This window comes from Syngnathus floridae, chromosome 2 (assembly GCF_059516105.1).
Source record: "Syngnathus floridae isolate MCC-2025c chromosome 2, RoL_Sflo_1.0, whole genome shotgun sequence".
Taxonomy (NCBI): domain Eukaryota; kingdom Metazoa; phylum Chordata; class Actinopteri; order Syngnathiformes; family Syngnathidae; genus Syngnathus; species Syngnathus floridae.
Genome location: NC_142414.1, coordinates 7,418,344 through 7,430,630, shown reverse-complemented (window position 1 = coordinate 7,430,630; position 12,287 = coordinate 7,418,344). Strand labels below are relative to the sequence as shown.

Below are 12,287 nucleotides of genomic sequence, written 5' to 3'. Positions count from 1 at the left end.
GTTTGTACTACATTTTAGTATTTTCTTTCCACCAGTGCTACTTCAGACGTCATTCGGTGCAAACAAAAAGATTTTCCTCGTAAAGACTGATGATGGTAAGTTAAACAAACTGCATAGTTGCAATGAAATAATAATTATCTGTTGCTGTATTTTAGCACTTAAACAGAATTAATCAAGAGGTGGTTGCTACTCTTTAGTTTTCTGTTATTCTTTGTTATAACCCTAACCCTGCAATTAAACTGGCTAGAATTACCAATGAATGCTAGTTGATCCATATCAGAATGGTTATTTTCCAAATCTATAAAGATGTTTAGCTTTTTTAGCAGCATCCAGGTCGGTGATTTATTTTGGACGAATGAAAGACGAATGGCAGCCTTGGACAACAACGAAATGTCCTGATCATTCCAATATAAAGCTCTTAATCACAGACGAGTCTCAAAAGAGCTTCGCATGCCCTTATTTGGCAATATTAACAATATCCCATGAGCTTGACTCCCAGGAGGGCAAGGAAAATAATTTAAAAAATAAAAATGGGAAAAATAAGCAACCTTGCGTAGGGGTCATCGATGGAGTCAACAATTCCCAACTGGGCAAGATTTTGCACATACGTGAAGCAGTTTCAGAGTGTCCCAAACACTTTGCAGCTTTCTACAGGGCACAGACGGGTCACATTTTTAGGGAGGAAAAAAAAAACATCTGATGTTATCCACATCGCATGACTTTCATAGCGGTGGGAATGTCGCAACATTTGCTTTGGAGTCTCTTTGCCAATCACTGGGCACTTAGAACGCGGAACCTTTGGAATGCGAGGCAGAAAAGCAAACCATTATGCCCACCGTGCTGCCTGGTTATAATGTCCTAAGTCAACAATGATGCAAAAGACCCGTGACTGCAGCTTGTGTTTCTCGTGTCTGTGAGGTTCTTCATGTTGCTCAGCTGACCCCCCCTGAACCATGTGACTTTGTCCAACTTTCACCAGAGGCCCTCGATCACATTTAAATGATGCAGCAAAATCTGGAAGTCAACTCTCCATGCTTGCTTTACATTTCAAACACGCTTATTTAATTGGAATCTTTTGTCACAGCAAAAGCACGCACACTTTTGTGTTTTCCCACAACTTAATGTATAATGTCTTCTGAATGTTATTAGATTCTTATTTTCAGACAAAATTATATTTTTGTCTGAGAATAAGAATCTAATAAATTAGTATATGATTGTTTCTCCTAAATAATTCCAATTCCTGCAGCAAATTAATTCTCTCAGACCATCACCAGGCAGGCACTCTGATATGTTTGCATGAGGACTCGTCTAACTTTGAGCAAATATTACTAATTGGCTGAATCCCGGCAACCGTTGCGACTCGAGCCAGTGAAGGTCGCATCCACGTGACGTTCAACTGTTGCCATGCAGGAGCAACCCATGATGTGACATTTAAGTAGCTTTTGTCATCTTATGATCCCAATTTAGCAAAGCACAATATTAAATATTGTGAAGACATTGGTCATTTTTGTGTTCGTGCTCGGTTCGGCTCAGCTCGGCAAGCTGCGGCAGTAGATAATCGCTTGTGCATGCAGGCAAAATGCAGCTTTCCTTTCGCTTTTGAAAAGATAACAACCCATCGTTGCATGGCGGCATGCATGAGGAGGGGCTCCCGGCTATGTTATTGATTCGGATTATTTGGAAATTGGTTTACTGGCCATGCGCGTGAGTGTTACGTTCGTGCACGAGAGTTAATCGTGGGATTTCGCCTCAATCTGCCAGCCAGCCGGTTTGACGTGAGAGAGGAGGAGAGAGAGAGAGAGCCAGAGAGAGAGAGAGAGACCGCCCTTAAAGCTCACTGCTGCCTGCAGAAGACACGTCCACCAAGACGCCACTTAGTCGTTTTTGGTGCTCTGCAGAATCAAGCCGAGCGTGAAGTGCGGAATCTCATCATGATTTAATCCACGCATGTGCTGCCATTAACGCGGCGCTTATGCGAGCTAACTCTTGGTGAAGGCAAAGGGGAGAAAAACAGAAGGGCGGGGTGAGGAGAGGAGAGCGAGCTCAAGTCAGAAGCGGAGGTCCAACGTGTCGTGCGCGCCATGCCATCCGCGGAGGATGAGGCAGAAGCGGCCGTGAGCGGAGGCACAGCGGGGACGGCCAGCAGCAGCTCGCCGCCGCTGCCGGGCCAAGCCCCCGCAGGAGAGCGCGCGGTGAGCGCCTTGTGGTCCTTCGCTAAATGCTTAGGCGCGCTCCTGCCCGTCTACCTGGCAGGATATTATGGCTTCAGCATCTCCCTGGTCCTGCTCGGGGTCATGGTCTATATGGGCTGGAAGCATAGTCGACAGGATAAAGCGAGGAGGCTCAACGCGGCCATGTACCTCCTGGAAAACGAGGTGCAATTCACCACGGAGAAGATCTTCCGAATCAAGCGGGATCTGCCTCCCTGGGTAAGGAACGCCGCGTGGCCATTCTCCGCAGTTTTCTTGTGCCGAAGTCAGTCTGAGCGAGGTGCATGCCCACTGGCGATCGTGATTAACTGATTGATAAGACAATTTACAAGTTGCTTTTAATTGAGTCTCCTTCCCTGACCAGCACGCTTCAAGTATACTCAGCGCCTGGTTCATTTATCGGAACTGAAGACGAACAGTGGCAAATAAGGGGATTACGCATGAAGAAAAAAATGCATGAAGTTATGAGCCGCGTAGTGCACCACCATATCTGGTTCGAGAGCATCACCGGGCGCGCGCGCGCGTGTACGTAGAGAGAAACAGCAAAGCTCCATCGAATGATGTCAGAAAATAATAGAAGGACAGTTTGAGGTCAGTTAAGGTGCAATTTCCACTAAAACAGCCATGAGGGCTAATTATTGAAATGTGAAGTAGCTGCTTGGAGCTTTTCCAAGGCCCCCATAGAGTACATATGTTCCCAAGACCCAAACATCAAGTGTCAAGTCCCGTGGTGACGTATTGCTTTCCGAGTGTGTTTTTGGCTCCAGCTTCTGCCATTTGTCTTCCATTCTCATGCCATTAGCGCTTAATAAATTGCATCACAATTAGTATTCATCACGTCGGCGGGCGTTGAGTGGAGTCCAGCACTCGTGGACAGTGTGTCGGGAAAATGTACTTTTGTAAAATTTGCTGCCATGAGTTAGCTTCATCATGGCTTCACGTGATGCTTTTCAACATTCTTAAGGTTTTTTATTAATAATGTCGGCTGCAGGCGTGTATGCACGTTCAGGTCGACTTAATTTCCGGTTCTTAACTTAATCATCAACTTTGCAAAGACGGAGCGACAATGTGCTCTTTGTTCCCCGCAATGTCACTCGGATCCGAAGAAGAGGACAAAATCTGCTCACGAGTTATTTCATGCTCCCCTGTCATGTTTGAGTTCTGGTTGACCTTTGTGAATTCTTCACAGGTGACCTTCCCAGATGTGGAAAAAGCAGAGTGGCTTAATAAGGTGAGTTGTTTTTTTTCTTCCATCTTGTTGTAAATGTATTCTGAAATAAACTAACAAGCTCGGCCGCACTCTGATGTTTGGTCGGTCATGTGACTCGCTCGAGCCCAAAAGGTCATTGGAGCGCTAAAGCCCGACAGTGGCCTCACGCTACGCTTCACAGCCGAATGCTGACGCGGACTGGCCGGCTGGCAGACCTTTAGAAAATTAACATTGTTCAGCCGCGGTGATTTGATGATGGAAACACCAAAGTCACCATGTTTTGTTTGACGCTGTCCAAAATGTAATAACGGGAAAGTGATGATTTATTTATTTATCATTTTTTTCCACTTTCCATTTGACCTTTGCTGTCATGTGTGGGGGAATAGTTATTTTTACGCATGTACAGCACTAATATATTCCAATTTTATTCAACTTTGATTTCATCAGGAAATAGCACAATTTTATTCAATTTTCTAATCATAGATGAAAGTAAGTTTTTTTTGCACTGTTTCTGAATCTAGCCTCACTTTTTTTGTCCAGTACATCAAATTCATATGAATAATCATTATAAAAATAAAATAATACAAATAATATGTAATACAGCAACATACAGCATTTAGTAATATTTATAAATTTAGGTTGGGCAATACCTGGATTATTATTTTTTTTAAATCTCAGCTATAAATAACTATGCAAGGTATCGCCATATCACGCAAGCTTTTAAAGGTCCAACTTAAAACCCCAAAATGAAAAATACCCAAGGTGGTAGAAAAAATTCCAACATAGTTTTTAATTGAAGAAAAGAATAATTACATTGCGGGACAAAAGCTTGAATAAAACTTGCAAGCACGTTGAGCTTGACTGGATCACCTGTCCTCCTTTGTTTAGATGCTGCAGCAAGCGTGGCCCTTCATAGGCCACTTTGTGGAAAAGTTACTTCTGGAGACCATCGCTCCAACCATCCGAGCTTCCAGCATTCATCTGCAAACCTTGAGCTTCACCAAAGTCAATCTCGGAGACAAGGTATGGCCTTGCCCCTCCCTCCACGTATCTTGTCAAAAATTAATTTTTTAAAACTTTCCATTGCCTTCGCTGTGCGTTATCTTGACAGGCTTTAAAAGTGGTCGGCGTCAAAGCTCACACAGAGCACGACAGAAGACAAGTCATGTTGGATTTGTACCTTAGGTAATTTTTTTTTCTGTGCAAGAAACCAGTCCGTCTAGTCAGACATTGAGATGATCCCGAGATGTTTGTCCTCGTTAGTTTGTTTAAGACAAAACAGTCTTCTCGTCGCATCTCATCAGCTTCCCTATTTAAACGCGCGTCTTCCCACAGCTACGCCGGCGACGCCGAGATCAACGTGGAAATCAAAAAGTACTTCTGCAAAGCTGGGGTCAAAGGAATTCAGGTATGGAAATACAGATAGAAGAAGAACACTCATATCCCAAATCATCGTTCCTCATTGAAATCAATGCATACGCCATTAATTTGTACCAGCCCCCACAAAAAAACATTTTTTTTGGAATATGAGTAGATATGAGTCAAATTTGAATAATGAAACAGTTTTGTACCGAACGCTAATTCACTAGAGCTGTTGTATGTGACTTGGCCACTGGAGGCAGTATAAAACAAAAATACACAGTCAAGCATTTGACTCAACTACTTTAAGCACAAATATGAAAACAAAAGTGTTGCCGCACATTTCAATATGTGATACATGACGTGTTGGCAGTAAGCTAGCATTGCTTTGAGTACGCAACGACCTTTCTCTTTATTTAGATTTTTTTCTTTATATTATTTTGGTGGTTGCTGCCATAAAGAGCTTGAAAGCTTTTGACTTTAATTGCCAAACTCTCAATCGCAAGTCTTTGTCAAGGCAAAAAAAAAAAAAAAATCAAGCGAATGTTGACGTATATCTAAATCGTAGAAGTAAGCGGTGTGCTTCTTGTGTGCGCAGCTCCAAGGCAAACTGCGCGTCATCCTCGAGCCTCTGATTGGAGACGTTCCACTGGTTGGAGCCATCACCATGTTCTTCATCCGCCGACCTGTGAGTTGACCCAAGTTAGTTTTTTTTTTTTTTGTTGAGCTTGAAGAACTCTCATTGCGTGATAGAAACTGGACATCAACTGGACGGGACTGACCAACCTGTTGGATATCCCTGGACTCAAGTGAGTTGACTCCATACTTTCATTTTCAGAAATCAGTGCCCCTGCCTTCCCTAAGCAACATCATCCTCGCTTTAATTACAGCGCCATGTCGGACACCATGATAATGGATGCCATCGCCTCCCAACTGGTCCTCCCCAACCGCCTCACCATTCCCCTGGTGGCCGACCTGCAGGTGGCGCAGCTGCGCTCCCCTCTGCCAAGGGTAAGCGTCTGGGTGAGGCGTCACCCGGGCAACCGCCACAATCCACGTTGCCGATGATGTCTCTGCATCTCACGCTAGGGAGTCGTGCGGATCCACCTGCTGGAGGCCGAAGATCTGACCGCCAAGGACACCGTCATCAAAGGCCTGATCGACGGCAAGTCGGACCCTTACGCTGTGCTTCGTGTGGGAACGCAGATCTTCACCTCACGTCACGTGGACAGCAACCTGAACCCACAGTGGAGGGAAATGTATGAGGTGAGAGTGCTGAGAGTGTTTTCGGAAAAAAAAGAAGTGATAACGGGCATTAGAGCGCCTCGTTGTTGACTGCGAGGGGGGGCCAGATACGGCCCGTCACATCAACTTACGTGGCCCGCGAAGACAAATTGTGGATCGACTTCATGTGTCAATACTAAAATGCCAAATTGTCTTCACTATTTAAAAACAAAGCTCTGAGTTCTGAGAAAGATGCGAGAGGAAATCTTTTAGGTGGCATTTGCGAGACATTTGACAGTTTCGGTTTCGTTTTGACATATTTGTGGATTTTGGCTGGCTTGTCAACAACACTTTTCTGTTGTCAGGATGTTTACTTTCACTTGACAGGAACTTGCAAAGGAACAAAAATATACTGAAGCATGAGATTGTTGGGGTTGCCACGGTAACCAAAACACTGTAATTCATCACGCGTTTGAGTTAATAATAATTCATGTGATGCGCCTTTGACTTCCTTAAACGAATGACTCAGGACGTTTCTGACTTGGCACCCACTTTCAGAGAAAAACAGCTTCGCGAAGATTTCATCTTCGTCGGAAGCAGGAAATCACAACTTCTCTGATAAACACCACTTTGCGGAAACGATTCTCTCATGGCCATGTTTGTCTTCTCATTTGCTTGGGGACAAATATTTGGGTTGCTTTTAAAAGTTCAACCAAAACTTAAGGCTGTGTGTGTGTGTTCTTCTACTGATGCAAACGTGTTAGGTGATTGTCCACGAAGTACCTGGTCAAGAGTTGGAAGTGGAAGTGTTTGACAAGGACCCAGACCAGGATGACTTCCTGGGCAGGTATGCGTCCGGTTCTTGTGCAATTTGTGCGTCTGACTGGCAATGGTTGTGTGTGTTGTCCATTTCATCCAACTTGTCTGGTCTCTTTCAGAGTCAAGGTGGATCTGGCTATTGTGAAACAAGCCCGAGTTGTGGATGATGTAAGTTGTTTCTGGAGCCTCTCAACTTGAAAAATGGCTGAGCAAGACTTTAGTTAGCATGTGACAATGTCACATGGACAGTGAGTCCTCGTGAGCCAGTCGCTTTGGGATTGAAATCTGTGATTAAAGGACTAAAATGTGTCTTGTGTTTATGCGACTGGGATGTTTTGATTTGTGTGTGTGTGCGTGTGTGTGCGTGCAGTGGTTCAATCTGAGGGACGTCCCATCCGGCAGCGTTCACCTCCGACTGGAGTGGCTCTCTCTGCTCTCGTCTGCCGACAGATTGACTGAGGTGACAATTTGTCTCTTCCTTAGAATAATGTGTGTCAAATAAAAAAATTTTTAAAAAATTAAATAATTTTTTTCTTTTTATGAAATCTTTTTTTCACATTTTTTTTTAGATTTAAATTTTTTTAAATAATTTTTTCTTGTTTTTTTTTCTTGATCAATGTCTTATTCAGATATAACAATAAATTTGAACTATTTTCCTTTAACATTTTATTTTTCTGTTCATACCAAATATCCTCCAGGTGATCCAGAGAAACCAGAACCTGACCAGCAAAACCACAGATCCACCATCTGCTGCCATCTTGGCCGTCTATCTCGATCAAGCTCAGGATCTGCCTGTAAGATAATCATCGTCTCTGATCGGTTTTATTTTTTATTTTTGCGCACTTTGATCCGATTTGATTCTGTTTCAGATGAGAAAGGGAAATAAGGACCCGAGTCCAATGGTGCAGATTTCCATTCAGGATACGACGAAAGAGAGCAAGGTAGGCATCAAACGAAACCTTTGCTCTACAAAGGAGCATCAAACACCTGCAGCTCATTCAGCGTAGAACCTGAAGCCAAAAATTTTGACTTCCTGGACCCTTCCTGGATTGGCCGCCTCTCCTTGAAACAACCTAAAGCTGCCTTGCCTTGTCTTGCAGACTTGCTACGGTTGCAGCCACCCCGTGTGGGAGGACGCTTTTACCTTCTTCATTCAAGATCCTCGCAAACAAGATATCGACATTCAAGTAATGACGTGAAGAACGCTTCACTGAAGAATGTCAGCATTGTAAATCTCGTGTCCAATCAGGTGAAGGACGACGACCGAGCTCTCTCCCTGGGCAGTCTGAGCATCCCTCTGACCCGCCTCCTGACCTCCCATGAGCTCACCATGGACCAGTGGTTCCAGTTGGACAACTCCACTTCTGCCGGCCGTATCTACATCAAGATTGTTCTACGGGTTGGTGGTTGACCCCAAAGTTGTTTTGTATCTGACAATCCGCAGTAACTCTGCCTGTGTCCAGGTTTTGTGGCTAAGCGAAGACGCCACACCCACCACGCCGTCGCCCCGCCCGTTAGCTCCCGGTTCAGGACCAGGTCACGGCGGGATCACAGCAGAACTAAACCCAATGGGGCCTGGCGGCTTAGCCAAACCTCCGCCGTCACGCCCGCAGCACACCACGCCCGACCCGGAGTTTGCAACTGAGGTACTAAAAAAAGAATGGCGTGAACGTTGAGTGCACCCAGAGATGGATTTGCCTGTTTTTGTCCACAGGGGGTGCTTCGGATCCACCTGCTGGAGGCCCAAAACTTGATAGCCAAGGACAACTTCATGGGGGGCATGGTGAAAGGCAAGAGTGACCCCTATGTCAAGATCCGAGTAGCTGGGATGACCTTCCGCAGTCACACCATCAAAGAGAACCTCAATCCAGTCTGGAATGAACTCTATGAGGTTTGGGCTCCTCTTATTTATTTTATTTTATTTTATTTTATTTAATTAATTTATTTATTTATTTATTTATTTATTTATTTATTTATTTATTATGTATTTAATTTCTTCTGTTCCATTTATTTATTCATCATTTTATTTATTTATCTATTTATCTAGTATTATTCTTTATTTATTTATTTATTTATTTATTTATTTTGGGGGGCATGTACTTGGATGGCTCACATCAAATGTCCTTCAATGTTTCTAGGTGATTCTGACTCAGCTCCCTGGCCAAGAGATCCAATTTGACTTATTTGACAAGGACATTGATCAAGATGACTTCCTGGGAAGGTGAGTCCACACGTGACCCACGCAAAGGTCATGACCCGACGGCGTCATCTCTCTTTGCAGGTTCAAAGTGAATTTACGAGATATCATCAGTGCACAGTTCATCAATACGGTGCGTGGCAGCATCCAAATATTTGAAATCTTTTTTTTCCATTGACGTCCGCGTTGTCGTTCCAGTGGTACACGTTGAGCGACGTCAAGTCCGGTCGAGTCCACCTGCTCCTCGAATGGCTACCCAGGGTGTCCGACCTACTCAAACTGGAGCAGGTCAAATCAAGATGGACTCCCTTTTTGTGTCATGAGTTCTTCATCCGCTTTTATAATCTAAAATCTCTTTTTTTTCCCCCAAAAAAAGATTCTGCAGTATCAGTCGCAGCAGTTATTCCAGAACAAAGTTGTACCGTCGGCAGCCGTGCTCTTTGTGTATGTGGAGCGAGCTCATGGCCTGGCCGTAAGATCACGTCGTCATCATCATCATTCATGTCACGTTTCACTGACTCGTCACTATTCTTCATTTCAGTTGAAGAAAAGTGGGAAGGAGCCAAAAGTTGGAGCTGAGGTGATTCTCAAGAATGTATCTCACAAAACCAAGGTAAGGTCAAAAGTGTGTGTGGACGCAGTCTGCACTCTCTCAACTTTTTTTGCTGCTAAGGTCTGCGAGCGGTCCACATCTCCTCGATGGGATGAAGCCTTCCACTTCTTGATTCGAGATCCCAGAGAGGAAACGCTCACGGTGAAGGTGCGGATCTTCAGTGCCATATTGTCTCCAAGGTGAGCATGATGTCTCCTTTCAGCTGTCTCACAGTTGGGGCCAGGCTCTGGGCTCCACCACGCTCGCGTTGAGGGAGGTGATGGCCGAGCCCAACTTAGTTCTGGACCGCTGGCTGGCTTTGGACGGAGCTCTACCGGAGAGCCAGATCCTGCTGAGGGCGACGCTCAAGGTGCTCACTTGATTCTTTTTTTCTTTTGGGCACTCATCCTGTTTGTCTTGCAGATCTTGGACACGCAGTTGGCGACGCTGTGCCGCAGAGCCCCGGGGGAGCTGGACAGCATGGGCGACGTGGTCATTCCCAGATGGGATCCTTCCCATCTGGACCTCAGACACCGGGCAGGGTTCGCCATGTGCGTCACCTTGACCCGTCCTGCTTCCCTTTTTCCCGCGCTGCTAAATAGATGTTTCCGTTTGCGACCTTTAGGGGCAGCGATGGCGCAACGTCTTCAAGCCAGGTGAAGCTCAGCCTCGGATACGCCACGGAGGAGAACCGGCTTTTCATCACCGTCCACGCGTGCAGGTCTGGTTTTGTATGGCCGTGTCGCCAAAGATGGCGGCGACTCAAGTTTGTGATTACGTTCCCCGCAGAGCCTTGACGGCTTGCTCCAAAGACGGCGCCGACTCTTATGTGACGTTCATGCTGCTGCCGGATAAGAAAGGCACCACCAAGAGGAGAACCGCCACCAAGAAGAGGGACCTCAACCCGGAATTTAACGAGAGGTAATGAGACGGCTCTGGTGCGTCGTCGCAAATGCTAGCTAGCTAGCTAGCTAGGTGGCACTCTTCATCAAACTCCTTCATGCTGCTGAATTTGCAGGTTTTTTTTTATCCTGTGAGGTCCTTTGTTAATGTTCTCCACACAAAATGGACAACTTGAGTTTTGCGTTCCCCTATTTTTTAAAAACAAATTTGTCCGACAGATTTTCCGGTCCGACCTTCTGTTTTGATTTGTGTGATTCCAGTGATGCTCCTTCTGCTCTTTTCCCGAAGGTTTGACTTTGAGCTCTCATTGGAGGAGTCATCGCAGAAGAAGCTGGACCTATCGGTGAAGAACAGCGTCTCCTTCATGAGCCGAGAGAGGGAGCTTCTTGGTAAAGTAAGTCAGCTCCAATTTTGCGCTCGCCAGGAAAAACAAATCCGCAATTGTTGTGCAACTTGAGTCCCATTAAGTGAGATTGACCAGGTTCCCTTACACCTGCAGCTGCAGCTGGACCTGGACCAGATTGACCTGAAGAGCGGAGTCACACAATGGTAAAGATTTCGAGCGCGCCGGCCCAAATCCTTCGAACGCTCAACGAATCTTCCGTCTTTGCAGGTACGATTTGCTACCGGAGTCAAGCTAGGAGAATCCTCGACTGATCTTCTCTACGTTTTCACATTTGTTGTCGCTTGCCTGCTCTGTGAGTTGTGCGCGTGTATTCAGCTTTCACGGCATTTTCCATCTTTGCTGAAGATAAGGAAGACAAAAAAAAAAAAGCTCCATAAAACAGCAATCCATCAGTATTTATGAGGGGGGGGAGGGGGGAGCCAGCTTGTCATCCAAAATTTTAGCAGTGCTGTCGCAGACTCGTTCTTCTTTGGCTGAATGGATCTTTCATAATGCAACCATGTTGCGCAAATTATAACTTTGTATATCATATAAAAGAAGAAATAAATGATAATATATACAAATATATATAAAAGTCCTTTTCGAATTGAAGGGCTCGATATCGCAAGGTACGTTGTACACATTTGTAGCCTCCGACCTGACGGAAAAATAATTTTCTTTTTTGTTTGTGTGTTTCTATTGTCGCCTTAATAAGTATTCTACGACTTTAAAAGGTTTCAAAATTATGTTCCAAATGGAGTTTTCTATGCTTTGTGTTGCTTTTTTCTAAACGGAAGTATTACCAAATGAGAGCGACCCTCTGACAACTGAGCTGAGAAAATTGCAAGCCCTCTCCATCACTGTGCTTTTATCAAGAGAAAACTTTGACGCTACACAAATCTCATGGCATGCACGCTCGCTTTCTCGCATGTGTCGTGTTAGATGCAACAAGTTAGCGGCGCAAAAGTAAGAAATTAGAAAGTAGTAGTGGCACTTTATCACTGTGACGCTTGCTCGCTCATGTGTTACCAAAACATCTAAATGTTGATGCTGACAACTGATGTGTTGTTGTTTTTTTTTAGTTAAACTTAATATATATGATATTATATGAGCTTTGAAATTGCGGAATAAAGTTTGCATTCCCTTGATTGCTTTGTGTGTCTTTTTTTACCTGAAATGTAGTCAAAAATACACAAGAGGTTTCAGAGTTTAGAGTTTATTTCAAACATGTGAAAAAATAAATATATATATATATATGAAATGTAGTCAAAAATGCACAAGAGGTCTTAGAGTGTGTGAAAAAAAAAAAAAAAAAAAAAATATATATATATATATATATATATATATATATATTACTGTACACAAATGAAAAGACAAAAAAAATATAT

The 12,287-nt window shown here is 44.3% G+C and overlaps 1 protein-coding gene across 2 annotated transcripts; it reads left to right on the top strand.

Moving 5' to 3' along the window:
* Positions 1 to 20: 20 nt before the first annotated feature.
* Positions 21 to 12,047, top strand: esyt1a (extended synaptotagmin-like protein 1a). Of its 2 annotated transcripts, none has more exons than XM_088368659.1 (31): positions 21 to 95; positions 3,400 to 3,441; positions 4,309 to 4,443; positions 4,532 to 4,605; positions 4,756 to 4,828; positions 5,378 to 5,467; positions 5,533 to 5,588; positions 5,670 to 5,790; positions 5,869 to 6,045; positions 6,768 to 6,850; positions 6,942 to 6,990; positions 7,193 to 7,282; positions 7,521 to 7,616; positions 7,692 to 7,763; positions 7,923 to 8,009; positions 8,072 to 8,221; positions 8,286 to 8,468; positions 8,537 to 8,713; positions 8,961 to 9,043; positions 9,104 to 9,152; positions 9,218 to 9,307; positions 9,396 to 9,491; positions 9,561 to 9,632; positions 9,693 to 9,779; positions 9,835 to 9,981; positions 10,035 to 10,162; positions 10,237 to 10,332; positions 10,401 to 10,532; positions 10,803 to 10,908; positions 11,014 to 11,063; positions 11,128 to 12,047. In XM_088368659.1, the coding sequence occupies exons 1-31, from the start codon at positions 90 to 92 to the stop codon at positions 11,153 to 11,155; spliced, it is 2,925 nt and encodes a 974-aa protein (XP_088224785.1). In that variant the 5' UTR covers positions 21 to 89; the 3' UTR covers positions 11,156 to 12,047. The 2 variants fall into 2 exon arrangements, with proteins under 2 accessions (XP_088224785.1, XP_088224784.1); XM_088368658.1 differs by lacking the exon at positions 21 to 95 and adding an exon at positions 1,627 to 2,429.
* The last annotated feature ends 240 nt before the right edge of the window (positions 12,048 to 12,287 follow it).

Bases quoted from the DNA above. Each gene is read 5' to 3' on its own strand.
- esyt1a (XM_088368658.1), top strand. From the start codon at position 2,082: ATGCCATCCGCGGAGGATGAGGCAGAAGCGGCCGTGAGCGGAGGCACA. The intron at 7,764-7,922 runs GTAGGCATCAAA...CTTGTCTTGCAG, and splicing joins ATACGACGAAAGAGAGCAAG to ACTTGCTACGGTTGCAGCCA. The intron at 8,714-8,960 runs GTTTGGGCTCCT...CAATGTTTCTAG, and splicing joins TCTGGAATGAACTCTATGAG to GTGATTCTGACTCAGCTCCC.